Consider the following 26,409-nt stretch of genomic DNA (forward strand, 5'->3'; position numbering starts at 1 on the left):
TATTAAACAAAGGACGTTTATGACACAAAGTGGGCCAGGAAACGAGTTCTTTCAGGTAGAATTTAACTTACTTACTTGTAAGTAAGTTAAGATGTCTCAGGCTTAAACACAATATTGTAGGTACAACTCTTTAACTTCAGTTACTAAACATCAGTTGGTACACTTCAGGTAGATAAATATTCAGGTTTCCCAAAGAAATGGTAAAATGTTCAAATCAGTGTCTGTCACTTAGATAATACAATACTTTCAACACTATACCACTTCCCTCACAGCTTAATCCTTTGGTTCATGAGTGAAGGGCATTTTTCCTCAGTTACCCCCTCTCTTAACAATCCCACACCTGAGATATTATAAATGGTATTACAGACCCAGGGGATCTCCTCCCCCCTTGTCACTGGGTTGGGAGTCTTCAGTACCTAGAAGAATTCTCCCTTCCTGGCTAGACTGACCCCTCAGGGAGCCTGAATTCCCATAGGATCTGTCTCTCCTGGCTCAGACTCAGCCCTCCCGGCATACTCCTGTCTGGACACCTTCCCCAGACCCTCAGCCTGGTCTCCCTATCCCAGCTGCGAGGCTCTGTCCTCTCCCTATGGATAGTCTCCTCAGAGTGTATCTCCTTTCCCCTCAGAACCCCTTCACCCTCTCTCCCAACCTGAAACCTGTATAACCTCTGCAAACCAATCGTATCCCTCCCCCGGAACTCTGGCCAATCAAACGCTGTTGCCAGTCGACCATTTGCTGGCAGGGGAAAAAACAAACACTTGGTGACCCAGCCTGCCCACCAAACAAACTTTTCTGTCACAGCCAGTTTCTAACCAGGGCTTAATTTCAACCATTCCTTCCCCCGCCCCCTTATCCCCATGGCTTTGAACCCAGAATATATTTTGAATGGTTCACACTTCAAACATGTTGAATAATAATAAAAAGAGTGCTCTGAGCATGTGCAGAGTGCATTTTGCTCACCGCCGCGCTCTGAACAGGTTTGAATCTCTGCTTCCACACCCACCTTTTTTTATATATATAAAAAGGTAACTGACAGCCCTGTTTTGGTAACCAGAATATGCACTTGGCTTGTCCCCTGCTTGCTTTTAGATACTTGGTCAAGGTCCTGTTATTTCAGTGAAACTATTTCAGTTGGTACTCATTTTTTGTTCATTGCTGCTTTGTTTGTAATGAATATATATGTAATGAATACACACACACACACACACACACACACACACACACACACACACCATTTTAATGTATTTCATAACTAATGGTTAGATTGGCTTGAGGGTCAGCACATACAGAAAGGAGGGACTGAATTATTTTAATTAATCCATAAACCTTCATGGGACAGGGGCTGAATACCCTTCAGAGTCAGGCCATCTTGTTTTTGCAACCTTCTCCCAGTTCCTAACTGGTCTGACAGGTTACAGAAAGGCTTCTTTAAGGGCATGCTGACTAATTTGGTTGAATTTGGTGACCTGTAATTCTCTCCAACTCAGGCTGAGGCAGCTGTGGAGGTTCTAGCCCACATGATGATGGTTATTTACATTTATTAGTTGCTCCCCCCTCCCCCCAAAATGTGACCTTGTCATATTCATAAGTCAAATCCATGGGATTCAAAGCACATTTAACGCATATGGTTTTCCCCAGGGCACTGTATTTTACCCCTCACAAAGCTACAATCCCCATGATTCTTTGGGAGAAGAAGTGTGTGGCCTGGATGTTACCTTACATAGTCCAAACCAACTTACAGATAAAGCAGTCATGTTTGTACTGATTCCTGTGCCTCTTGCTTCTGCTCCTGACAGTGTTTTCTGCACTTGTATGTGTGTGTCATTTTTCAGGGTCCACTTGGCAGGAAAGGATTTCCAGGCAAACCAGGCCCTGATGGCTTAAAGGTAAAGATGGCTTTGTTTTAGACACAAGAAGGGAGGCATTTGGGTAAAACGTGGTGTTAAAATCCAGGGAACCCTACTGCTTAAGTTTCAACATGCTGTGCATTTGAAAGTTGCTTCAAATGGCCATTTTTTACTATTCTTTCTTGCTCTGGAAATTCCTACTCATGGTGGTTTCTGTGGCAGAAAGAATGATGGTGCATATTTTTGGAAGCCACAGAGTTTTATTATTAACCATTTTAAAATGTCTTCCCTCCCCACCACCATCCTTTTTCTTTCCATCAATCTGTTTTGGATTTTCTCCATCTCTCTCTCTCCCCCCCCCTCTCCCCCCCCCAAATAGTTCTAGGGCATGCTTCTCTCCCCTTCCGATTCCTTCCAGAGATAAAAAAATGTAACTCTTGAAACTGAAGAACAACAAGGCATCCCAAGCAGCCTTTCTGTAATCATGGGGCATGGAACCCGAGAGAATGCAGCTGCTGTTGCCATAAGACTCCCCTCCCCTCGCCCCCACTGCCACATCCTGTGTAAATGCTGTGCTAATTGGATGCTTTACTGCCAGGCAACCATGCCCTTTGCACGATTTTCAGCATATTTGCAGCTTGGTTAAATCTCTGCTACTCTTTAATATATTTTTTTTGGTTAGCGCTAGGTGCTAGGTGCTGTACTGAATATAGGAGCAATACTGGGCCTGCCCAGAAGACCTAGGCTCTGCTGAGCCTTATTGCTCCTCTGTGCTTCATGGCTCAGTTCAGAGATCACATCAAGCCATGGTTAAGGGAGCTTAACTGTGGTCTTAGTAAGTTGTCTGCGTTGACAAACCATGGCCTCCAAACTGAGCAACTGTGGCTTAGAGTGTGTTTATAAACCAGCCTCTGTAGGAAGTCTGAAATGGCAAACCAGAGTTACAATCTTTGCTTTACTTCCCGAGGCTGTAGCACCCTAATGGGAAACCAGAACAGCAAAGCAGCTTTCTCTGTATGTTTGGAAACTCAAACCATGGTTTGCTGTGGTTTCTGAATTGAGCCTGTGTCACATTATCATGTTGTGGTGAAAACTCTAGTGTGTGAAGAGAGGAAGGGTGTCCTTTATCCATGTTGTACTTACAGTTTGAAGTGGATCCCTGGCATTTGTCCACCACAGTTTTGCAAAGACAAGAGCAGAGAACCTCTTTCAGTCCGAGGGGCCACATTCCCTTCTGGGGAACTTTCCAGGGGCCACATGAGAGTGCTGGATGTCACATGAACCAAGGGTGGGCAGAGCACTGGAAGAGATCCTTACCTCTGTATAATAGACTACATTCCAGCCACTCAAGAGTCCAATATATCTTCACCCAACATCTCCGTCTTCTATCTGGGGAAGTCAGGCATTACCATAGTTCAGTGGCATTCCAGCCAAGCCATATCAATTCAAGAGGGCATGGATCAGAGCTAATGAGGGATATGGCTTGGTAAGGGTCCCTAAAGGTAAAGGACCCCTGGCAGTTAAGTCCAGTCGTCAACGACTTTGGGGTTGCAGCGCTCATCTCGCTTTACTGGCCGAGGGAGCTGACCTTTGTCCACAGACAGTTTTTCCGGGTCATGTGGCCAGGATGGCCAAGCCACTTCTGGCAAAACCAGAGCAGCGCACGGAAACCACCGTTTACCTTCTCGCCGGAGCGGTACCTATTTATCTACTTGCACTTTGATGTGCTTTTGAACTGCTGGGTTGGCAGGAGCAGGGACCGAGCAACAGGAGCTCACCCTGTCGCGGGGATTCAAACCGCCGACCTTCCGAGCCCTAGGCTCAGTGGTTTAGACCACAGTGCCACCCAGGTTTTTCACCACTGTGTAAAGGCATGCCTTCTCATTTGTTACCCTGTGTGGACTTTCAGTAAACTGGAAGAATCCTATCTGTGCCAAGAGTAAAATGGCCCTCAGTCAAGACAGACCCCATCTGCACTGTATGTTTATTATAGCGCTTTACCCCAAGATTCCTGGGAAGTGTAGTTTGCTCAGAGTGCTGAGAGTCGTTAGCTCTGTGAGGCACCTCCTAAGAGCTCTCAGCACCCTTGGTGAACTACAGCTCCCGGGATTTTTTAGGGAAGCCATGACTGTTTTAAAGAGTTGGGATGTTTTAGAGTACATCTCCCTTCAGCCCCAGTCAGCTTTGGAAGTCACCAGGTTGGGAAAGACTGCAGTTGGGAAGCAGAGAGTCTAGTGAATAAAGAATTCTTCTTTGAACTCTACATTCATGAGCAAACCTGTCTGTCACAGTAATAAGTCTGAAAAACACTTTGCAAAATTTTAAGTGTCACATGAATGGCAAGTAGTAATCCTACTCTAGTGCTTCTCTCTTGTCTTGATTCAGGGTGAACCAGGGAATCCAGGGCGACCAGGAAAAGTTGGTGATCAGGTAAATGTCTTGCAGAGCATTTTGCTCATTTCTCCTTGACCCCATGGCATGATAGTGATTTGTTTGTTCACAGTAGCTTTGATGGCTGTAGCTGTGGCTGCCCAGGAAAGCCACCTTTCTGGATCTGAAAATGTTGTATTATCAGAGCAGCAATTCCCTGAAGTGTGCAAGATACAGTTGTAAAAATGTACATGTGTCTGAACAGGAAATTGTTATATGTAGATTTAAAGACTCCAAAACTCACGATGCAATTTGACCCTGTGTGGAGCATGTATGCCCAAAGATACCTACGATACGATATCTTTATTGTCATTGTCCCATACAGAACAATGAAATTGAAAATCTACATAAGACTTTTAAACTTTAAAAGACTTTAAAAGACTTTAAAAGTGATAAGACCTATCACTTTTAATAAAAAAATAATGAAGATATTGAAGGAACAACAGCACAAAAGGTACCATATGAAATCTCAATTAGGCTCAGAAAATGGAATTACTTTTGCTGGTTCTGTGCATCACTAGTTATAATTGCAGAAATTGTGTGTTTAGCCTAACAGAGTTTAAACATTAGGATTGTTCTCTATGGGTCTTTGCTGAGTGAAAACTTCAGCTAGTGCCAAAGACAATTGCTGCATTTGGACATCATGCTAAACCATAACTGAGCATAACGAGAATGAGCTGCAGCACCCCCTTCGTTTTATTTTTTCTTCTTATTTCAGTTCATCACAGTTTAGTATGTCATCTGAATCCTAAACATGGCTAATACTAACTGAACTTTGTCTAGGCGAGCCATTGTCAGAAACTGCTGGCAACAGCCGCATGTAGTGATGTGCATAGCTGCATCCTTGCAGCCAGCAGCTGCCTCATGTGGTAATTCTCTGAACTGAAGGTGGCTGCTTCTCAGCATAGAACCTTCCAGGTCTGGACTGTTTCCACCCAGTCAGGGTGGCCACTAAATCCTTCTGGGCAGGAAGGAGAATAAAGGGTTTCCGGTTGCAGCTGAAACTTGCTTGAGCAACAAAATATGCCTGACCTCTGGTGTGTCTTGCATTTCTGGTGTTGATTTTGTTCCTGCCTACCTTCTAGGATGGCTTCTGATCTTGACTTATAGAGCCCTGAGTCATCTTTAGCCCTCAGATCCTTGCTGTTCATTCATCCTGACTCTGGCTTGTATTCAAGTCCTACCTTCCAGGAGTGGGAAGCTCAGGCCCAGGGACTAAATATGGCCCCTCAATCCTCTTTTTCTGGCCCTTGGAACATTCCCCAGGCCACACAACCCAGTACTGACCCTGCTTCACACCCCAAGTGTTTCTGCCTGACTAGAATGTGTCCTTGAACTCAGGTGATGCCTTTTCTTGTCTGAACAGAAGACAGGGAGCAGTGTGTGTACAAACTACCCAATTGTACAAGCTGCTGCACATTGATGATGATAATGATGATTTATTTATATGCCACCCCTCTGACTGAGTTCCTCCAGCCACTCTAGGCGTCTTCCAAAGATAAAGTTTGCATTTATTGCTCCAGCCACTTTTGCCTCTGGCTCTATCCACCACTAGCATTGGGTCCTCAGAAGGTTGCCCTGGAGAGAACTTCATATTTTTACAAATTCCTTTAAGGCTTCCAATCCTGAACTTGGCAGCCTGCAATAACCCCCCACCCCCACCCCACCCTGTACAGTATTTTGTCCTCAAAATGCGTGGTGGGAAACTCCACCAAGAGACGAGTAAATTAAAGCTAACCATTGTGGTTTCCTTCTGTCACTGGGAATGAAAGGGGGAAATTGGATTATTTCCCAGACGGATTCGGATCAAATCGGTGTGCAGCTGTCTAGCAGGGAATGTAAACATTGATTGATGCCAGCCTGCCCAGATGAAACCGTGTGCCCACGTGGAAATGATCCCTGTTTTAAAATCCGTTGTCAGGATCTTTGCTAGATTGTGATGCCAGGCACTTACTCAAGAGAGAAAAGTCTAGCTCCCCGTGGGCCTGAGGGGGAACCACAGACATAAAAGCTGTGGAAGCCCACATTTGTGTGCATGTTCGAAACCACCAAACTGACCAACTGCTCTTTAGCCTCACAGCCTCTGACATAGTCATCTCATTCCCATGTGACCACAAGGAGTAGCCTGTGGTGCCTTTGGTGAGACCAGCTGTGGGCTACTCAACTGCTGTGGCCTGTCCTAGAAGCCATATTTTACAGCCATTATTTGCTCAGTGGTGGAGCCCTGTTTCAACTGTTTTGCAGTTTTTCTTTTTTTAAAAAAATAGCCCACCTCTTTCTCTCTCCCCTCTTGTTCTTTGTTGCTTTTCTGGAGGGCCTTTTCAGTTGTGGCTCCCTGTTGATGGGATGCTCTCCCCAGCGAGGTGCCCCACTTGGGTCTCAATGCTCTGCAGATGGAGTTACATGGCAAACAGTAATAGTTAAGTGCCACCTTCTTCAGCCTTTGGTGAAAGGTATGGTGGAAGATGGAACACTGTTTGTGGCTGTTATTCTTTTTCTACCTCTCGCCCCTCTCCCCACAAGACCCTTCCAGACATGCTCTTGAGTAAGAAACGTAGGTCCCTTTTGTACTTAAGAAAACACAGCTGGCCTCTACTGATTGCCACTGGCCTGAGAGTATGAAAGCCAGGCTGTATTATTTTTACTCAATTAGTTTTCTGTCTAGAAATATCACTGTGGAAAATTTCCATTTCCTTACCAATTATGTCATTAGAAAAAGAATGTTGTGCTTGTTCAGTCAAAATGCCTCCCCCCCTTCCCTCTCTTCTCCACCCCCCTCCAGCCCCAAACTCCATTGTAGCCTTTGTGTTGGTATAGTTTTGGGTCCTGCTGCCGCCTATATGGCAAGGAGTCCTTACATTCAGCTTAGGAAGATTTACCAGCTACAGCCATTTCTGAACCAGAATAGCTCTGGTTCCCTCCCACCTGGACTACTTTAATACACTCTATGTGGGGCTGCCCTTGAATATGGTCCAGAGGTTGCAGCTTGTTCTGAATGCAGGGAACGACCAGCCCCAGGTGTTAGCTATGCAAAAAGTTAGCTATGCAAAAAGTCACTTATCCGATCACAAGGAATTAGTACCCAAATCTTGCTATATACACCACAGATTCAGTTATATAGCTTCTTCTTTTTTAACTTCATAATAATAATAATAATAATAATAATAATAATAATAATAATAAATTTTATTTATACCCCACCCTCCCTGGCCAGAGCCGGGCTCAGTAGAATTACAATAAAAACATAATAGAAAACAAAACCAATTTAAAATACAGGTTAAAATGCAATTTAAAATGCAGCCTCATTTTAAAAGTAGCCCATAGATCAAAACAATAAGGGGAGGGAAACATAAGGGTCAGACTGAGTCCAAACCAAAGGCCAGGCGGAACAGCTCTGTCTTGCAGGCCCTGCGGAAAGATGTCAAGTCCCGCAGGGCCCTAGTCTCTTGTGACAGAGCGTGCCACCAAGTCGGGGCCAGTACTGAAAAGGCCCTGGCCCTAGTTGAGACCAATCTAACCTCATTGCGGCTCAGGACCTCCAAAGTGTTGTTATTTGTGGACCTTAAGGTCCTCCGCGGGGCATACCAGGAGAGGCTGTCCCGTAGGTACGTGGGTCCTAGGCCGTATAGGGCTTTAAAGGTCAAAACCAGCACCTTAAACCTGACCCTGTCCTCCACCGGGAGCCAGTGCAGCTGGTAAAGCACTGGATGAATGTGATCCCGCAGCAAGGACCCTGTAAGGAGCCTCGCCGCAGTATTCTGCACCCGTTGGAGTTTCTGGGTCAGCTTCAAGCACAGCCCTGCATAGCGCAAGTTACAATAATCAAGCCTGGAGGTGACCGTTGCATGGGTCACTGTGGCCAGATCAGGGCGAGAAAGGTAAGGGACCAACTGCTTGATACGGCAGAGATGGAAAAATGCCACCTTTGCTGTGGCTGCAACCTGCGCCTTGTCTGCCTTTTGTTGGTTGTCTTCCTCATCTGCCTTTTGTTGGTTCGCTGATGAACAGAGGGAGAGGGGTAAGGGGAGCCGTTGGACAAATTAGAAAGCATTTTTTTCAGGATTTTCTTTGGGTTTGCGGGGTTTTGGGCGTCACAGTTCCATGGTCAGGAACACATTAGAAATTTCCCCATAGGAATCAATGGAAATTGTCAATTCATTGTGCAGATGCTCACTTAAGAAACGATTTCTAGGGAACTCATTATGTTTGATAAGCAGGAACTGCATGCAGTAGCCTACAAAGCTCTAAGTGGATTGAAACCCAATAACATAAAAGCCCTCTTGGCAGGGGTGGGTCCTGCTGGTGGTTTTCCCATTGGCTTCCCATTTGGCATCGATCCATGGCTGGGTCTCCTTGGTGGTGGCTCCCCATTCTGTTCATTATTAATATTCAGGAGAAACTTTAAAATACACTCTTGTTTATCCAAGCATTTGGTGGCTGAAAAATTATGTTCTATATCCACTTTTTAGACCTACTCAGACTAGAATACTGAAATTGATGGACATGAGTAACTTTAGTTCGTTAATTTCAGTAGGTCTACTCGGAGCAGACCTTAGCTGGATACAGTGCACTGTTCCTAGAAACCTTAAAATTATAAGCTGTAATAGTATGTGATTGTTTTACATGTTTTAATGGGTTATAGATGTTGTTAATTGGTTTAGATTTCAAAGTATATTTTATTTATAATTATTTTGTATTATCACTGGTGTATTTGTTGCCCCAGGCTCCTTAAAGAAGAAGGATGTAGATGAATTAGTTAAATTAATCTTTCCAGTACTTGCCAGTTTAGTGCGTATCCATTTATACATAATACATTTATACATTTGCCTCATCCATTAGCCTGTGAAATTATTGTTTTAAAATAATCCCAATTAAAATCTGTATTTAAATACCTTTAAGCATCGTTTGAAAGTAAAATATGTAGGCTGCTGCCTCTCACATTGGGCATAACACATAGTCATCATAACTAACTATTTATTTATTTATTTGTAAAGCATTCATATTTAAACACAGTGCATAACATGAAAACGATGAAGAACACCATTAAAACAAAAGTACAGTTCAGCATAAAAGCAGTAAAACAGTACTGCAGTGTAAAAGCATATAGAAATAGGAATTAATGAATTAAAAAAGAGATTCCTATACAGTATTTAAGATCAAGGAAAGCCTGGCTAAAACGGTGTGCCCTTCACAGGTATCTGAATGAACAGGTGGTGGTTGCTTCACATAACCATGATTCGTATCCATTACTACCTCTTATAGCAGCGCATTTGCAAGTTTAACTGCGAAGAAGTATTTTGTCTGCCTTGAGTATCCCACCCTTCAGTTACGCTGGATGACCCCCAGGGGTCTGCTGACCCACTTTCTCCACAATATACACAACTTTGCACAGTTCTCTCATGTCCCTCCTTGCTCACTCTTTTCAAGAGCTAAATAGCTTTAAACGTTGCAACCTTTTCTGTTATTGCCTGCCCCCTGATCATTTTGGTTTGCCCTTTTCTGCACCTTTCCTGGGTTGCCATATTTCAAAAAGCCAGTTGATGAGCTTTTTCATCCAAAGTTGTTGAAATCTCAAAAATAAAAGAAATATGAAGTTTTTGAGGAAAGTTGACACTGCTTCCGAGTGTCGTATTCCGGCTATGTCTGGAAAATGTTCCAAGTGCAGTTGTACGATTGATTTTTATGAATGCATTATTATGTTGTCAGTTTTATTTTTGAACTCCTTCCTGTTGAATAGCTCAGCAGCTCTAACGTAGGACAAAAATGGGGAACGTCTGTCCCTACAGATGCCGTTAGGCTCCACTTTCTTTGAGCCTAAACAAGCATGACCAGTGGTCAGGGATGTTAAGAATTGCGGTCTACTAAAAGTTGGAGGGTTTCCCACCCTTGATGTAGAAGATCCCATGTTGAAACTCTGTAGCCTCCAGTTTAAAAATAAAGATTTCTAGAAACAGCAAAGCTGGGAATGACTTCTGCTTGAGACCTTGGAAAATAGACAGCCCGTTGGTCTGATTCATTGTAGGCATGATCCTTCATTCCTCTTCTAGTGGGTGTGATTAGAAAAACCAAGTATCCATCTATGACCAGTAGAAGAATATGGCTGTTTACATATGTTGATGGGCGCAGGGCAGAATATCTGCTTGGCATAATGTCCTATGTTCAATACCTGGCACTTCCAGTTAGGGCCAGGAAAGACTTATCCCAGAGAACTACTGCCTGTCACCACTGGTGGAGCGTGTTTTCATAGCGCCTGGGACGCAATGGGTTGTGGAGGGCGGATGGACCCCACCGTACACCAGCCCAGCCCTCACCACCGACACAGCAGACCTGTGCTACTTTGAGAGGCTGGGATCTGATCAGATCCTAGCCTTGCAAAGCAGCTCAGGAGGGCAGCATGAGAAGGATGTTGCGCACCCTTTGATCCCAGCCACACTCCCAAGGGGCTGGGATTGAAGAGTGGGTGGCTGTTGTGTCCTTCTCACGCCACCCTTCCCAGATCCCAGCCTTGCGAAGTGGCACAGAGCTGGCTCAGGGAGGGCGGTGTGAGCAGTGCCTCCCCCCCAATGCATCTGGGGTGATTGCCCTGGCAGCTCCCCCCCCCCATGCTACTCCCCTAGCAGTTACTCTAGACAGAACTGAGCTTGACGGTCCAGTGGTCCATACTCAGCATAAAGCAACTTTCTCTGTTTCCCTGCCTTTTGTGGGGAAAGGAACATAGCTCAGTGCTGGAACTGTTTCACATGCAGAAGGTCCCATGTTTAGTCCCTAGCATCTCCTGGTAATATCGGTCTGAAATTATTGAGAGCCACTGGCAGACACCATAGCCCAGATATGGAACCTTTGCCCCCTCCAGATGGCACTGAACTACAGCTCCCATCATTCCTCACCATTGGCCATGCTTGCTAGGACTGATGGGAATTGTAGTTCAGCAACATCTGAAGTGCCAAACTTCTGCTTTAGATAGCATTCAGCTAGAAAGACCAGTAAGACAGCTTCCTGTTTTTGTATAACTCATTTGAACCATAGCTAAGTGATATAATGTATGCTTTGTATGCGGAAGGTCCCAGGTTCACTCCTTGACAAACTCTAGGTACCGCTGGAAAAGAAACCTGGCTGAACCCTCGACAGCCACTGCCAGTCAATACTATAGGCTGTACTGAGCTCCATGCACTCGGTAATCAAAGGTGACTTTATGCGTTCAAGGCCCTTCTTCTTGGATTGCTGCTGCAGGAATACCTATTCTATCCCACCCATCAGATTCCTATGTTTTATATTGCAGCACTTAGCTTAGATTAAAGAGAAGAAATATGTAGCAGAGGAAAATCATAAATATAGCACCATCTCTCTCTCTCCATCTCTCTCTCCCTCTGGCTTATGGTTGTGGCACTGCCTGTAATTTGTTCCTGGTCTGTTGTGTGTTGTGGCTCCTGCAGGCGCCGAGCTTCAAAGGCCCAACTGTGGTTTTAAAGCGGGACCAGCTGGCTGAGCTGCAGAGGCCACAGTCTGGGAGCAATTGTGTCCCTGCCAGTAGCCAATAAGAGGTTGTGGGCAGTTTTTAAGGGGTGCTGGGCTAATTCATCCCACAAGGAGGACATTATCTCTTTCTCTGTTTATGACTCTGACTCAAGCAAACCAGAAAATCAATTCTATTGTTTTTCTTCTCTTTCTCTCTCTGTCCCCCTCTCTCCACGCCCCGACCCCATGTCACCCTCTTTTTCTTCTCTTCAGGGCCTGATGGGGTTCATTGGTCCAGTAGGGGAGCCTGGAATAGTCGGGGACAAGGTAAGAATGTGTTGCTAAGTGGATTGACTGTATTGTGTTGCAGGGGAACATGAGTGTGGAGAGTCCTGCTTGAGGCTTTCCAGACTAGTTGACTATTGTGAGAACAAGATGCTGGGTTAGGGGGGGCCGGCTTTGGCCTGATTCAGCAGAATTCCTTATTTTCACTCAACTTTTCAATATTGGCTTTTGGCTCCCCCTTATCCAATATTATTTTTTTAGGTTGTATCCAGTGTTAGTGCTACTAAGAGTAGAACCATTGAAATTTGTGGCAACGACTAACTTTGGTTCATTAATTTCAGTGAATTTACTACGAGTAGAACTTAGTTGGATACAACCCATGATTATTTTACTTATGCAGGCAACTCTCAATTTATGCAGGGGTTACGTTCCAAGGCACCACAGGTTTAAGTGAAATTGCGTATATTTGAAACAGCATTGAAAAATCCCACAAACCTTGCCCCTTTTTGTGACCTTATGGGGTCACTTCTGGGTTTGGCGCAATGCACACGGTCATGGTCACACACATATCAGACGTGCCTAAAACAGATTCAGGTAGGTAGCCGTGTTGGTCTGATGCAGTTGAAATAAATTAAAAAATTAAAAAATTGTCCAGTAGCACCTTGTTGTTGTTTAGTCATTTAGTCATGTCCGACTCTTCATGACCCCATGGACCAGAGCACGCCAGGCACTCCTGTCTTCCACTGCCCCCCGCACCTTAGAGACCAACTAAGTTTGTTCTGGGTATAAGCTTTCATGTGCATGCACACTTCTTCAGATACACTGAAACAGAAGTCACCAGACCCTTATATAGAGTGCGAGGGTGGGATGGGGTTTTTCTCAGAAGGGTAGTAGATGGTTGATTGACTGAATGGGTATGGTGAACCTGTTGATGACTGTTAACGACTGCAATTAGTCTTGCAGGAAAAAGTAAGGGATAGTATACAGATGACCAAAAATAGCTTTAGTATATGTAATGAGACAAGAATCCAATATCTTTATTCAGACCAGGTCTCTCCATAGTTTTCAGTTTAGTAGTAAGTTTTAATTCAGCAACTTCTCTTTCAGGTCTATTTCTGAAATTCTTTTGTAATAAGACAGCTGCTTTGAGATCCTGTATTGAACGTCCTGGAAGATGGAAGTGTTCTCCTACTGGCTTCTCTGTCTTGTGATTCCTGATGTCAGATTTATGTCCTACTATATATATACTATATATAAGGGTCTGGTGACTTCTGTTTCAGTGTATCTGAAGAAGTGTGCATGCACACGAAAGTTTATATGTACCCAGATCAAACTTAAAGGTAAAGGGGCCCCTGACCATTAGGTCCAGTCGTGGCCGACTCTGGGGTTGCGGCGCTCATCTCGCTTTATTGGCGGAGGGAGCCGGCATACAGCTTCCGGGTCATGTGGCCAGCATGACTAAGCTGCTTCTGGCGAACCAGAGCAGCACACGGAAATGCCGTTTACCTTCCCGCCGGAGCGGTACCTATTCATCTACTTGCACTTTGATGTGCTTTCAAACTGCTAGGTTGGCAGGAGCAGGGACCAAACAACGGGAGCTCACCCCATCGCGGGGATTCAAACCGCCAACCTTCTGATCGGCAAGCCCTAGGCTCTGTGGTTTAACCCACAGTGCCACCCACGTCACTAGAACAAACTTAGTTGGTGCCTAAAACAGTCACAGCCTACACTCCACCTTTCTTCCAAAGCTCTCAAGATGGTCACATGGTTCTCCCCCCCTCCTCATTTTATCCTCACAATAGCCTTGTGATAGCTAAGTAGGAATTTGAACCCTGGGCTCCCAGGTCCTAGTGCAACACCTTATGCACTGCATCACACGGTATCATTGGCTGCCGAAGTTCCACCTTTATTCCTCACCCACCGTCATTGCTCATTTGCACCACTTGGGGCTTGTAGACAATGCAGGTGAATGAGCAGTCAATGGTGGGAAAGGGGAGTGGCAGCAGGTGGCAGTAGCCTCCAGTCAACAGTGAGTCCCTCCTGCTGGAACTTCAGCCTCAGTAGGTGCCCAACTTGGCTGACTCCACACACCAGGCCTGCAAGCTTGTCATCTAGAAAATCTCAGTTAAGGGACCTCTGCAGAAAATAAACCTAAGATATGTTGATGCAGTGAGGAAGGCAGTTGCAGCTTCTTAAGATTTCAAGTTATGCCCACATCATATGCAGCTGCAAGATATTCTAATGGTCACTTATGCATTTGCAGCAAGGGAGAAGTTAGTTATGTACAGCGTGGCTGTATAATTCTCCCAGGGACAGGTTTCTCAAAAGGATTCTTCAGAGTGTTTCTGTCTTGAAAAATTGTTGTTTGCTGGCCGATGAGGATAAAAACACTACATACATGATGTTTCCATGTTTGCTTTAGCAGCCCAACAGAGCAGATAAAATATTATTGTGCAACATGGAATGCAGCTTGCTGGGGACCATGTGTGCTAAAATGTACCTAAATATTTCATATCTTTGTGGTGACCGATGGTTTTTAGCAAATAAAGTTCACTGGTGTAAAATTAGGCAACCTAGTCAAACAGAAGTGCTTTTAAGACCTGTTGAAATTAGCGGTGTGCAAAAGTCTTATGTGCATGCATACATTAACACATTCTAATAAACAGGGGTTTGGGGGTGGGTGGAAGCAGAATATGTTTATGCATGCATGACTCCCAGATCCATTTAGTGAGAGGAGTTCTGGGCTGTGTGGTGCCTGTTGGTAACATCTGAGCAGTGGCACAGATTTGGGCCTCAGCAGCTTCCCTCCTCCCCTAGGTATGCAGATGCATGATTCTCCCATCTGCATCTCCTATCCTATAGCCTAACCAGGAGTCTCAAGGCAATTTTAATGAAATGTACACAAACCATGCAAGTTAAATATAAAACACCTTTGCACTCTTCAAGCAGGCTTCATCCTGAAGCTGTAGAATTGTGGAACCTTAGCTCCCTTGTTTATTTATCATGTTTGCATTTTATGGGTGAGACCCGATGTCCGCTTGCACAATGGGGCTTCTCCTTCCCCACCCGCTGCCCATGCTCCTTGTTCTTTAGAGAGCTGAAGAAGGTTTTGGGAGTGCACAGGGGGCTATAGTGGGAAGAAGAAGCCCTGGTGCACAAGCTGTTGACGTCACTGGATGCCACCCAATGTATCAGCCAGATTCAAATAAACCATCCAGGGCAGCCCACCCATGAGGCAAGGTGAGGCGACTGCCTCAAGTGGCAGAATGCACAGGGGCAGCAGATCCCAGTGTAGATCTTTACTTAGGGCTGGCCTGATCAAGAGGTAAGGTGAGCTGCCCTCCTTGGGCAACAGGATCTACTGGGGTACAGTAGCAGATCCTGATGTAGATCTTTATCTGCCCCCCTACTCCTGATGTAGATGTTCCCTCACCCCTTCTTCTCTGGTGGGGAGGAGGGCATTTTGGGGTATGCCTCAGGTGCTAAGATATCTTGGGCTGGCCCTACCCATACTACTAGCGGAAGCCGGTGCAATAGTTCCTGGTGGCACAACAGGGCTTTCTGTCCCTCACGCCTCCCCAATCAGTGCACAAGGAGAGGAGAGGGGAGATTGTTCCATTGGGGCAAGCAGAAATCCTTGTGCTGGAGGATTTATTTATTTGTTGCATTGGTATCCCACTTCTTCCAAAGAGCTCAGAGTTGTGTACGTGTTTCTCCCCCTTCTCCTTCAGTCCCCCAAAAAGCCCTGCGAGGTAGTTTAGGCTGAGAAGCAGCGACCGGCCAAACATTACCTAGTGAGCTTCATGGCTCTGTGGGAATTTGAACCCTGATCTCCCAGGTCCAACGCTCTAACTGCTGCACTACACTGGCTCTCAGCACTACAATGAATTTCACACTAAGTATTTACTTGACTGTAGTTTTAATCAGAGCAGACCCATTGGAATATGCATTCATTTGAATGGGTCTGCTCTAAGTAGGACTAATGTTGGCTACAACCCATTATGTTTTATGTGCTGCCTTTCTCCCTGAAGAGCTCGGTAGCGTTACGTGGACTCCTCACTACTGCCACTGTTTTGATCCTCACAATAGCTTCTTGTGAGGTATGTTAGGCTGAGATGCAGCAACTGGGTCCAGCCTTATCCAGCCTTCCTTCCAATGGGTTTCCCAAGTGGTCTCTCATTCAGGCATCAGCCAGACCTGGTCATGCTTAGCTTCGTCTATGCTGCTGCATCACATGCCTTCAGGCTTTAGGGTTTACAACACTTTTACAATTCCCTCCACCATTCCTTGGCACATTGTTTGCTAACAGAACTTCTTACTCTTCCTTCTGTGTGCACCTGTCTCCCTTAGGGGGATCGGGGTGCAGTAGGACCTCCAGGACCACCGGGCGTCAAGGGATCGATGGTAAGGAGTAAGTCTGCATTCTCTCGCCTCCTTTTCTGCCTGAAGAACCATAATCTGTCTCCTCTCCCGCTGCCGCTTGGAGGGCATGCTTTTCTCCCCCCCTCCCCCCTGCTTGGGGGCATGGAGGGTGGTTGACCCATGCCAAGTTATTATGTCTTCACACTGATTTCCCAGGTAGCCTTTGAAGTCTTCACATGTTAGGCCCTTGACCATTTAGGGTCTGTGAAGACCTCAAAGCCACCCAAGATTTACTGCTGCTGATTGTCGTGTGTTTGCACAGGAGACAGGGACATGCCATATTTTTCAGTGTTTAAGATGATGCTTGTTGCTAAATATTCTTAGTTCAAAATTTGGGTTCATATTACAGTGGTATCTCGTTTTGAGTCCGCCCCGTTTAGGGTCCATTTCATCAAACGTCCACGGCAAACCCGGAAGTACCGGAATGGGCTACTTCCAGGTTTGCCACTCGCGCATGCTCAGAAGCACATGCGCAGAGCAGGGCTTTGCTGAGTGTCCCTTTTGTTGAGCATCTGGGGCTCCAGTACGGATCCCGGATGCAAAAGGAGGTACGACAGTATACACTGATAGTGAATGCACAGGATTCACTGTACCTTCCTGGTGCCCTATATCTCCAAAATAAAGCTCAACAACTGTGGGTGATCTCAGGTGTTGGTGGGGCACGCTCCACTGCTGCCCATGTGCAAGCACTCTCCCACCGCCCCAGGCACTGGCAGGGGTTGCTACGCTGGTGCTGGGGTTCTGTCTGATGTTTAAACTATTGAGTTCTTAATTTTGGGGTAAGATAAATAAATAAATAAATAAATAAATAAATAAATAAATAAATAGGGGCTATCTTATACATGGGGGTGTCCTATACATGGAAAAATATGGTGCATTCAGAGCTATGTAAAGCAGCGTGGAGATGGCTGAATTGCATCTGGATATGAATACAGCCGTATTATGCAGAGCTTCATGCGTTCTCTCCTTTGTTATACAGGGGCACCCTGGAATACCTGGAGCAATTGGTGAACCAGGGCTCCCTGGACAGCCTGTAAGTCAAGCCTATTTTCCTTGCTGCTCCCCAATGCCCCTTGTCTTTCATACCCCTACATATTTTATTCAAGGGAGAATAAGTTATCTTCTGCTAGGGATACTGGGTAAATTAGATCCTGCTTGCGTTTTATGGAGAAACCACCTAATCCACACTGCTTGAACCAATACAAAAACTGCTACCCTTTGAAGTTGTCCAGCACTTGTCCAGCTTTTTCTATGCAGTTCTCCAACCAAACAAGGTGTTCAGAAATTCATCTATAAGAAGGAAATGTAATGGAAACAACATACAAAAATGTATTAAGTTGGAGAAAATCGCTTGCAAAAAATGGTCACATTAGTCAAATCTGCAGTCAAAATTCTGTTTATTGGGGAAAATTCACTCTAAAATGCTGATGGATTTTTATGAGGAAATCATGGGTTGCTTTGTAAATTTGGAAAACTGAATTTAAGATAAGAGAAAACTGGAACTAGAAATTATCAGATTCATACTCCCCTCTCTTCCCATCAGTGCTACATCTGAATATTTGCTTGTGAGTGAGCTCTGTGATTTGTTGTTTGAGTGATCAGGTCAAATTTGTTAAGGAAAAGAAGAAGGCAAAACCCTGAAACTGAACTGTGGGCGGGTGAAGGAATTTTATAGACTAGTAATAAGGGCCAGTCAGCATGGGCAGCAGCAGCAGCAGCAGGGAGTATTGGGAGTTGCAGTCTAGCAGTATCTGGTGAGCTGTGAGGGTTCCCCGTGCCTAAACGATCCATTTTGTTGGGTTACAGTGCTGTTTTTAATTAATCTGGTTGTTAATTGATTACAGTGGATGCTCGGGTTGCGAACGTGATCCATTCGGGATGCACGTTCGCAACCCGTGTCTGCGCACGCGTGGGTTGCAATTTGGTGCTTATGCGCAAAGCGCAATCTAGCGCTTCTGCACATGCGCGATCGCCGAAACCCGAAAGTAACCTGCAACCCGAAAAAGTGCAACCTGAAACGGCTGTAACCCAAGGTATGACTGCATATGTATTTATTGAGTATTAAACTGTGAGCTACCTGAAGAACATGGTTGATTGAGGAGTATACAAATGCCATAAATAACAGTGCAGTCCTAACCATGTCTACTCAGAAGTAAGTCCTAATGAATCAGTTAACTATTGCTTAACTAGCCATGGCCCAACCCACTTGCACAATGCAAATGTCCACAGCATTTTACCTAAGGGCTACAGAACCTTTTACAGCCTGAAGGCCACATCCTTCCATAGGCAGCTTTCTGTGGGCTGTGTTGCCAGTGGCAGATGGGGCCAGAGAGCAACGTGAGTAGGATCTGAATCAAAAGTGGGTAGCACCAAATGGGGGCCTGTTACATTTGATCAGTAGTTTACGTCCCAGCCATGCAAAACTAAATGTTCTGCACCCACTAAACACACACACACACACACACACAATTGGTCCATCCTACATCCAAGCCAATAGGAGCCTCTGTTCAAAGACACAGTTCAGCCAGACAAACAAGTTGTGAAGTAGAGACAGTGAGGTGAGTGGTCTGGGGAGCATCCCAAGGGCAAGATAGGGAGGTCTTGAGGGCCACATTTGGCTCATGGGCTGGAGTGTCTCCCTCCATCCCCCCACACCTACACTTTATAGCAAATTTCCCATTTCAAATATCCTCATCAAAATTAGGTCTTGCTTTTTAAAAAATAATGGAACACAAACATTTTGGAGTCCTGACGTGACCCCATGCTGTAAGCAAGTTACCTCCACATTTTTCTTGTTTTACCAGGGTCCTGCTGGAGTTCGTGGATCCCCAGGATCAAGAGGTTCAAAAGGTCGCCGGGTAAGTTGTGGCTAAATTTGTAAAGTTCCCTGTTGATAATTTTTCCTTTAATGTCCCAAAGAAGAAATTGCAGTGGGGCATTGCATGCAGTAAAAATATTACTAAGGATGGCGGAAAATGGTGATATGGGCTTTTGTGTGTGTGCATGTAGCAGTTGGGTGGAATTGCTGATTTGTTTGTTTGTTCATAAAATCATTTGTGCCTTGCCTGCTGGTCCTCAAAAAGGCCCCATGGCAGCTTACAACATTAAAACCATTTCCAGATATACCCATTTACAAATCAGTCCCCATACAAAATCCATTGAAGTTGAAAAGTGCCCCTGGATTCATTGGAAAAAAATATAGTAACCTTATATTATAGTGTCTTCTTTACAATTTCTTTTTAATGGAGCATCCAGAAGACATCAGCATCCTTTCGTAATCATCTCGTGCCTTTGCTTCCTTTCACTGATTTGCTTTCTGTTAATGGGGGAAATCCAACTTTTATGCAAGATCTGGAGCATCAATGCATCAAATCTTAATTGCTAGTGTCTTTATGCTTTGGTTTCAGATAGGTGTGGTTTTTACTTGGCTGATGATGTTTTTAGAGGCTATCCTCTTAACTTCAACTCCTTCTGGGTGCTCTTCACCTGATTGCACCTATGCCGCTTTGTTTCAGTCTATTTATAACTGTCAAACATCTACTACAGATAATTTTCAGAAAAGTGCTTTCTAAGGACCTCCAAACAGGAATGTGGACAAGTTCCCGCAGTTTATTGTTTTAAGATATGTACTGGAAGTCTTCTGGAATCCTTGTATCTCTTTATAACAAGCCACCATAACAAACACTTCTAATATTCAGTACGAGGAAATACCTGCTAGTAACATTGTATGTATGCCTTTTATGGAACACGTAGGCTGTTTTTGTACATTGCACAATGCAGATTACAGTGTGCATGTATCGGCTGTAGGTCTGTTTACCTTAAACACTCAGGCAGTATTGCAGCCTGGCTGGAGGGGAGGTTGTAGCCTCTTCCTGCCCCCTCCTTGGTTAAGGGTATCCCATTAAAGGGAACCGTGGAGAGTTTCTTCAGTTTGACTGCCAGACTGGGGCTAGAGACATAGAACTCCTTTAGTGGGGACCCCTTGGGGGTACCCCTATTTGATGTAAGTCTTAGTGCCCCCCATGTTGTGGTTTACCCTTAGATACACTCCCAGCAGATGGGCTAGAGTTAATTAAATGGCTTCACCCAATGTCTATGCCAAACTATTCTCATCTGTATCTGATAAAGCTGTGGCCTATTTGAACCCACTGTCTAGTTTGGTTATTTCATACTGTCTAGTATGGTTATTTCATCATATAGGGAGTGACTGTGTCACAGGGCCTTGGCACACAAGTTTCTGTGCTGCAAGGGTAGCTAACTCCTGCATCCCCAGCATGGCCAATGATCAGGGATGACAGGAGTTGCCACCCAACAACATCTGAATTTGTGATTTCTAAGTGTCATCTAGTGACCCTCCTTCTCACAACCATTCTTGCCTGGGTCAGAACAGAGGCAAGGTGAGCCTGCAGGCTGCAACAGTGAAGAGGTACTCATGTCAGTTAGCCCCTTTCTGGTGTGGGGCATTGGCAGATACCTGGCTGTGCTGACCCTTGATGCCAGCACCAATTTTGTGGGTGCTGTGGGTAAGGGCATGGTTTCTCCTTAGGCACTCAGTAACTCTCTCTGGGAATCTGGATTGGAGGTTGCTGTTCTACGTAATATTACTATGCTGGGACCTATGAGACTTCAGGACTGACAGTTCCAAATTTAATGGAGGATTGTGGGACAATCCAGATTGAAAAGATGCATAGACCTCGAATTCAGCTGAGCACTGCCTTTTGTCAAATTGCCTGTGGTTCTTGTTGTGAGGGAGAGCAAGCCACAGTGGCTTCAGCCCACAATGCCAAATATCTGCTAGTTTGGATACCAGCTGGAAGAAAATCCATCTTTAGGTTTCCCATTCATCAGATTTGGCACAAAGACAGGAAAGGGCTGGTTTATGTGTTACAAAGCAGTTGTTCCTTCAAATTGCAGCCCAAGCTGTTAAACCTGCAAGCAAATCTTTAGCTGATATAAATCTATCTGTTTTAAAATTGATTCAAGCTTGTACCCCTGCCATGAGTTAGTGAAGATTAGAATTTACAAACAGCATTATATTACACAGTTCTACGTATTCACCTTTAAAATCTGGCGATGTGAACCAAATTATAGTTTTGCTTTTATGTCTGTATTTAAGAGCTTGGTTGGAACAAATACAAATTTACAATATCTAGCCTGGCTTTGCTGTTGTCCTGGATCTGAAACCAGAGATGAAGATATGTGTGTATTCAGGGTCAGAGGGGTGGGGGAAAGTTAGGTTCAAAGATCTGGAGGCACTCAAGTTACCTTGCAAACAAGAGCTAGGAGCTTATTGTTTTCAGAGAAGTTAAAGAGTTGCCTGGAATTACATGCAGGAATTATTTAAAGCTCCCAGAGTAGCTTACAAAAATCAGGAGTAAGACAGTCCCTGCCATCAGGCTTACAGTAAAAAAATACATGACACAAGAGGAAAAAGGGAGGAGGAGGGAAGAGGAGAGAAGCAAGAGTAGGCACCAATTCTTTAAGTTATAGCTCTTACAGCATAGTTCTGTTGACACCGATTCTGGCTGGCTTGGACAGCAACCCTTCTCTGTAAGAACTCCTCACAATCAGATATAAGAGCTGAGCAGCTAAATTTGTTTGAACTAGAAAGGCTGGGCTGTTCCTCCCACACAGTTTCCTTTTATCAAACAGCTGATTTGCTAGTATTTAGAGTCCTGCAGTTTACTTTTGTGCAGTAAATGAAATTTATAGGCCACCTTGTAGACTCAATGGCTCTCAAGGCAGTCTATAAAAGCCTTGATGTCTCTCAAGATGGAACATGAACTAAAGCAACACACAAGTTGTAAAATAAGTTACTGGCACCAGCAAGAGACGGCACGGTGTGTGTGTGTGTGTGTGTGTGTGTGTGTGTGTGTGATTATTAGGGCTGGGTGAATTTGTCATATTTGGGTTTTCTCATTTTTCTAGCCTTAAGTCCATTTTTTTCTAGATTTCCACATCAATTTATGATTTCTAAGTCCTTGTGAAAGTTCTGGGGATGGGGGCATCTTATTCCTCAACAGAGCTCTTGGCGTAGAGAAGTAGCCAGTAGATTTTCTCCTTGTATTTCTAGAGGTTGTGAAAACCAAACAACACCCATTTTTGCATGAGAGGAGCTAATGACATGCAGAGAGCCATCACTGTTGAGTGGGAATTGATGGAAAATTCTTCCAGAGCAGCCTGCCCTGGGGCAGAACTAATCTCCACTCATTAGTGTGGAAATCTCCAGTGCTCTGTGCCACACAGATGCAGCGAAGCCAAGAGGAAGAACCTATTAAGCATCCCATTCTGGAGCACCAGACTCCCTCCTTGATTTCTCTCTGCCTTGCCACCCCACACCCCAAGCCAAGCCTGAGCTTACAGCAGCCAATTCTCTGCAACTGCAGTATTGTGCTACCTCTGCCAAAAGGCCCCAGATTGTGCAGGGTTCCCTCCACTCGCCTTCCTTTCCAGCTCAGGCTGAGCAAAGCAGGCAACTGGTGAGGCGTGGCGCCAGTGGCAAAGCTTTCCGGCTGCCCTCGCCCCAGAAGCTGTCAGAGCCACTTAATTTTGGAAAGCTGCTCTCCCAACCAACCACCAATTTCTCTAAAAAATAATAATGCTATTTTAATGAGGTGGAAATAAGGCAGTTAAAGACTTTAGAAAGACCAGCGGGACTTTTCACTTTAGAAGAGTGAAAAGCTGGGTCCTGAATGAGTTCAGCTCTTTTCATGCTCTGGGTGGCCAGATCCACTCTGGCCTGGAGCGGATGAAGCACTTCTGGAGGCCCTGCTGTTAAATTAGGGTCACTGCGGATCATTGTGCTCATGAAATCAAGGCTGAACAATGCACTAAGAGCTAAGCTACAGGTGACATTATTCACATGTTTAAACAATTGTGCTTAACCTGGCTTTTACTGTGACCCAAACGCCTGGTCCATCCATCATGCGTAAAGCTTTCCTGTAGGTTAATCTTTCAAATAGGCTTATGGCAGTTATTAGCCGACAAAGAAATGCTACTATTGCCTTCTAGGGAGAGAGTGCTCTGTCACTGTTCCATAAGGGTGTAGGAAGCCGTAGATTTATTCCACAAGAAACAGCTGTCTTGAAGCATGGTATGATCTATCTGGGCTCTTACGTTCTTTGATGGAGCATAAGTGGGGAATCCTTTTCTGCCTGAAGGCCATGTTCCTTTCTGGGCAACTTTCTAAGGGCCACATACCAGTGGTGGGGTAGGCAAGAAGTAAGAGTGGGCTGAGCAACTAATGCAAATTTTACCTTTGTACAGTAGGCTAGTTTCTACACATACTGGGAAACCCCTTCTTTATGGTCCGTTACTGCATCTCATAATGAAATGGTACTGTGCTGCGGCAACGTTTGGGCTCCAGGTTTGAGGAGGCACTCTGGGAAAATGTGTTCTGGTCAGACCCTTCATATATTGATGGGCTTCCCATTGGCTTATCTGCCAGTGGCAGCAACAGCTGCACTGTGATTTGCACTGATTTTAAATACCCATAATGCATCACTCCAAGGCACTGGTGGAAATTTAAATGGTATCTTCTGCTTAGTAACCACCATTTAAATTTCCAGTCGGGGATGTTATGCTTAGCGAGAATGACAGTTGACTTCCAGACCCATCTGTTTGGGATTGGGTACATTTGAGAAAACTATTCTAACAATGAAAAATGAACAGCTTGCATTAATAATGATGATGATGATAATAATAATAATAATAATAATAATAATAATAATAATAATAATAATAATAATAATAATAATTTATTATTTGTACCCCGCCCATCAGGCTGGGTTTCCCCAGCCACTCTGGGCAGCTTCCACAAAGACAAAAAATACACTAAAATGTCACACATTAAAAACTTCCCTGAACATTTGTACAGATTGGTGTAATACTGGATAATAAAATTTCATTTGATTATTATGAAAGGTTGCATCCCATTTTTTCATAAGTACTGGGTGGTTTCTTGCGATAGTCCAAACAACCCACGTGTTCCGTGAACATTTGCCACATGTAGTATAAGGAAAATGGACTGTGCTTGCCTCTAGCCACTCTGACCTGGAACATCAATTTCTCAGCCAGTGCTATGGACCATACCAGCATGCCAAGAGTCTGTGTTAAGACCAGCCCCAGTTTTCCACCCATGCCACTGGTAACAGAAAAGCTATCATTATTAGGATAACCTTGAGCAGGTGTGATTCTAAGCCCAAGTATTGCCCATGCAGGAGACTTTTCAGTTGTTATGTTGCATATCAAGTTGATTTACTTGAAGGGATGGGGTCAATAGTGAGAATAGTGGGGAGTGGGGGGTCTGGACAGCTACCTAAGGTTTCTAGATGATAGCATTGACCTGGGATTAAAGATGAGTGAAAAATTGGATTCCGTTCACATTTAAATGTGAAACTATCAAATTTTCATTTTCTGAAACAATACGTGGACTGAAACGCTGCCTTTCTTCAAAATTCTCCGTTCTCCAGTGTTTTCAGTGCTGTTCTCCAGGCAAGTAATGTGTACAAAACTGCATACTAAAGTGTGCCTGTTAGTGAAAACAACATGAAAAAAGGGGGATGACATTACAAAAATGTGTATGACATACGTAACTGTATATCATAATGTGGTGAAATTCACAAAATGCTGGTGAATTTTCATGACACCCTCTTTCTTTCTTTCTTTCTTTCTTTCTTTCATGGCACTCATGATTCAGCAAGGATCGCATTCTATGACTCTGGGGCCACCAGTGAAAAGGCCCACCTCTGTGTCCCCCACAAGCCAATAGGCTTTAATTAACCTCCCACATGCCCAGTAAAATTGTTACAGGATGAGCAACATGTGTTGCATGCTTAAGCAGCTCTGCCCTAACCAACCTCACCCTAATCATCTCATGTGAACAAGCCTTTAATTTCATCGTCATTCTTTTCCTTTTCCTTTTCGTTTTGGTTTTGTTAAGTTTCTGAGGGGCAGTAATTCCAGATCCTGTCCTCTTCAGCATTCCCTGTGTTTCTGATCCCACATCCAAGGATGTAATTCAAATCAGAATGGAAAGACATTAATGCAGCTTTTTGCCAGATGCATGTGGATTCTGTCAGTGTTTAATTTCAGTTTTGAAGGCAAGACTAATGGTTGATCTGGTTTTGATTGAGAAGAACAATGGAGATTTTTAGGGGTCTCTGCTTAAATGTTTATAGTTATTAGACTGAGAAAACACCGTGTAAACTTCTGGGGGGAGGGGACAGAAATGACCTTTTAGATAAATATACCTCCTGATAGAAGACTATAATTTTGTTCTGATTTAGTTGAGGCTTTCCCATTCCCTCTTACAAAAAAAGGGTTTTTTTGGTTTTTGTTTGTTTAAAAAACTAATATAGGAAGTCTATTTTTCTTCGATTCTTCGCAAATACCTTTCCCCCCCTTTTGGATGAGTCCCAGATTTTCAGCAAAATGATTTAATCTAAGGATTAATTTTAAACACATGCCAAAGACTGCTCATGCCCTCTACACATGCACCAAATCCTCTCTGGAATTAAGTCCATATGTGTTGGGGTTCAGGATTAGATTCCCTGGTTGGATGCAAATCTGGGCCACTTCATGAATGGGGAACTTGTGGCCCTTCAGATGTTATTCAGCTGAGTGTCTCATGATCATACCTAGGGCTACAGCTGATGGGAGCCAGAGTCCATCAACATCTGGAGTGACCACAGCTCCCCCACTCCTTGTCCGTGTTGTTAATAGAACTGGTTCTTAATCTGCCATTTTCTGGGGAGAGAATCCATAGCTTTCATCAGTTTCTCAAAGAAATCCATGACCCAATAAAAGCTGAGAATGGCTGGACTTGAAAATCTTATGCAATTTCAATTTGGCCTTCTCTCTTGTGGCCTTTTAGCAGTCCTTAACAATTTATTTATTTTCTACTCAGCTTTTTATAGACTGTGTTGCTGGTTCTCATTTATATAATTTTAATCAGATGCTAGTTTTA

The 26,409-nt window shown here is 44.4% G+C and overlaps 1 protein-coding gene across 5 annotated transcripts in view; it reads left to right on the forward strand.

Moving 5' to 3' along the window:
- COL27A1 (collagen type XXVII alpha 1 chain) overlaps positions 1-26,409 on the forward strand; it is a 255,431-nt gene that overhangs the window by 139,938 nt on the left and 89,084 nt on the right. For all 5 annotated transcript variants that reach the window (XM_081179610.1, XM_081179608.1, XM_081179609.1 and 2 more), the window contains 6 exons: positions 1,836-1,889; positions 4,236-4,280; positions 12,009-12,062; positions 16,371-16,424; positions 17,422-17,475; positions 19,247-19,300. In XM_081179610.1, the coding sequence (XP_081035736.1) occupies positions 1,836-1,889; positions 4,236-4,280; positions 12,009-12,062; positions 16,371-16,424; positions 17,422-17,475; positions 19,247-19,300 (315 nt within the window). The remainder of the gene's footprint in view (positions 1-1,835; positions 1,890-4,235; positions 4,281-12,008; positions 12,063-16,370; positions 16,425-17,421; positions 17,476-19,246; positions 19,301-26,409) is intronic.

This window comes from Podarcis bocagei (assembly GCF_964188305.1).
Source record: "Podarcis bocagei genome assembly, chromosome: Z".
NCBI lineage: Eukaryota > Metazoa > Chordata > Lepidosauria > Squamata > Lacertidae > Podarcis > Podarcis bocagei.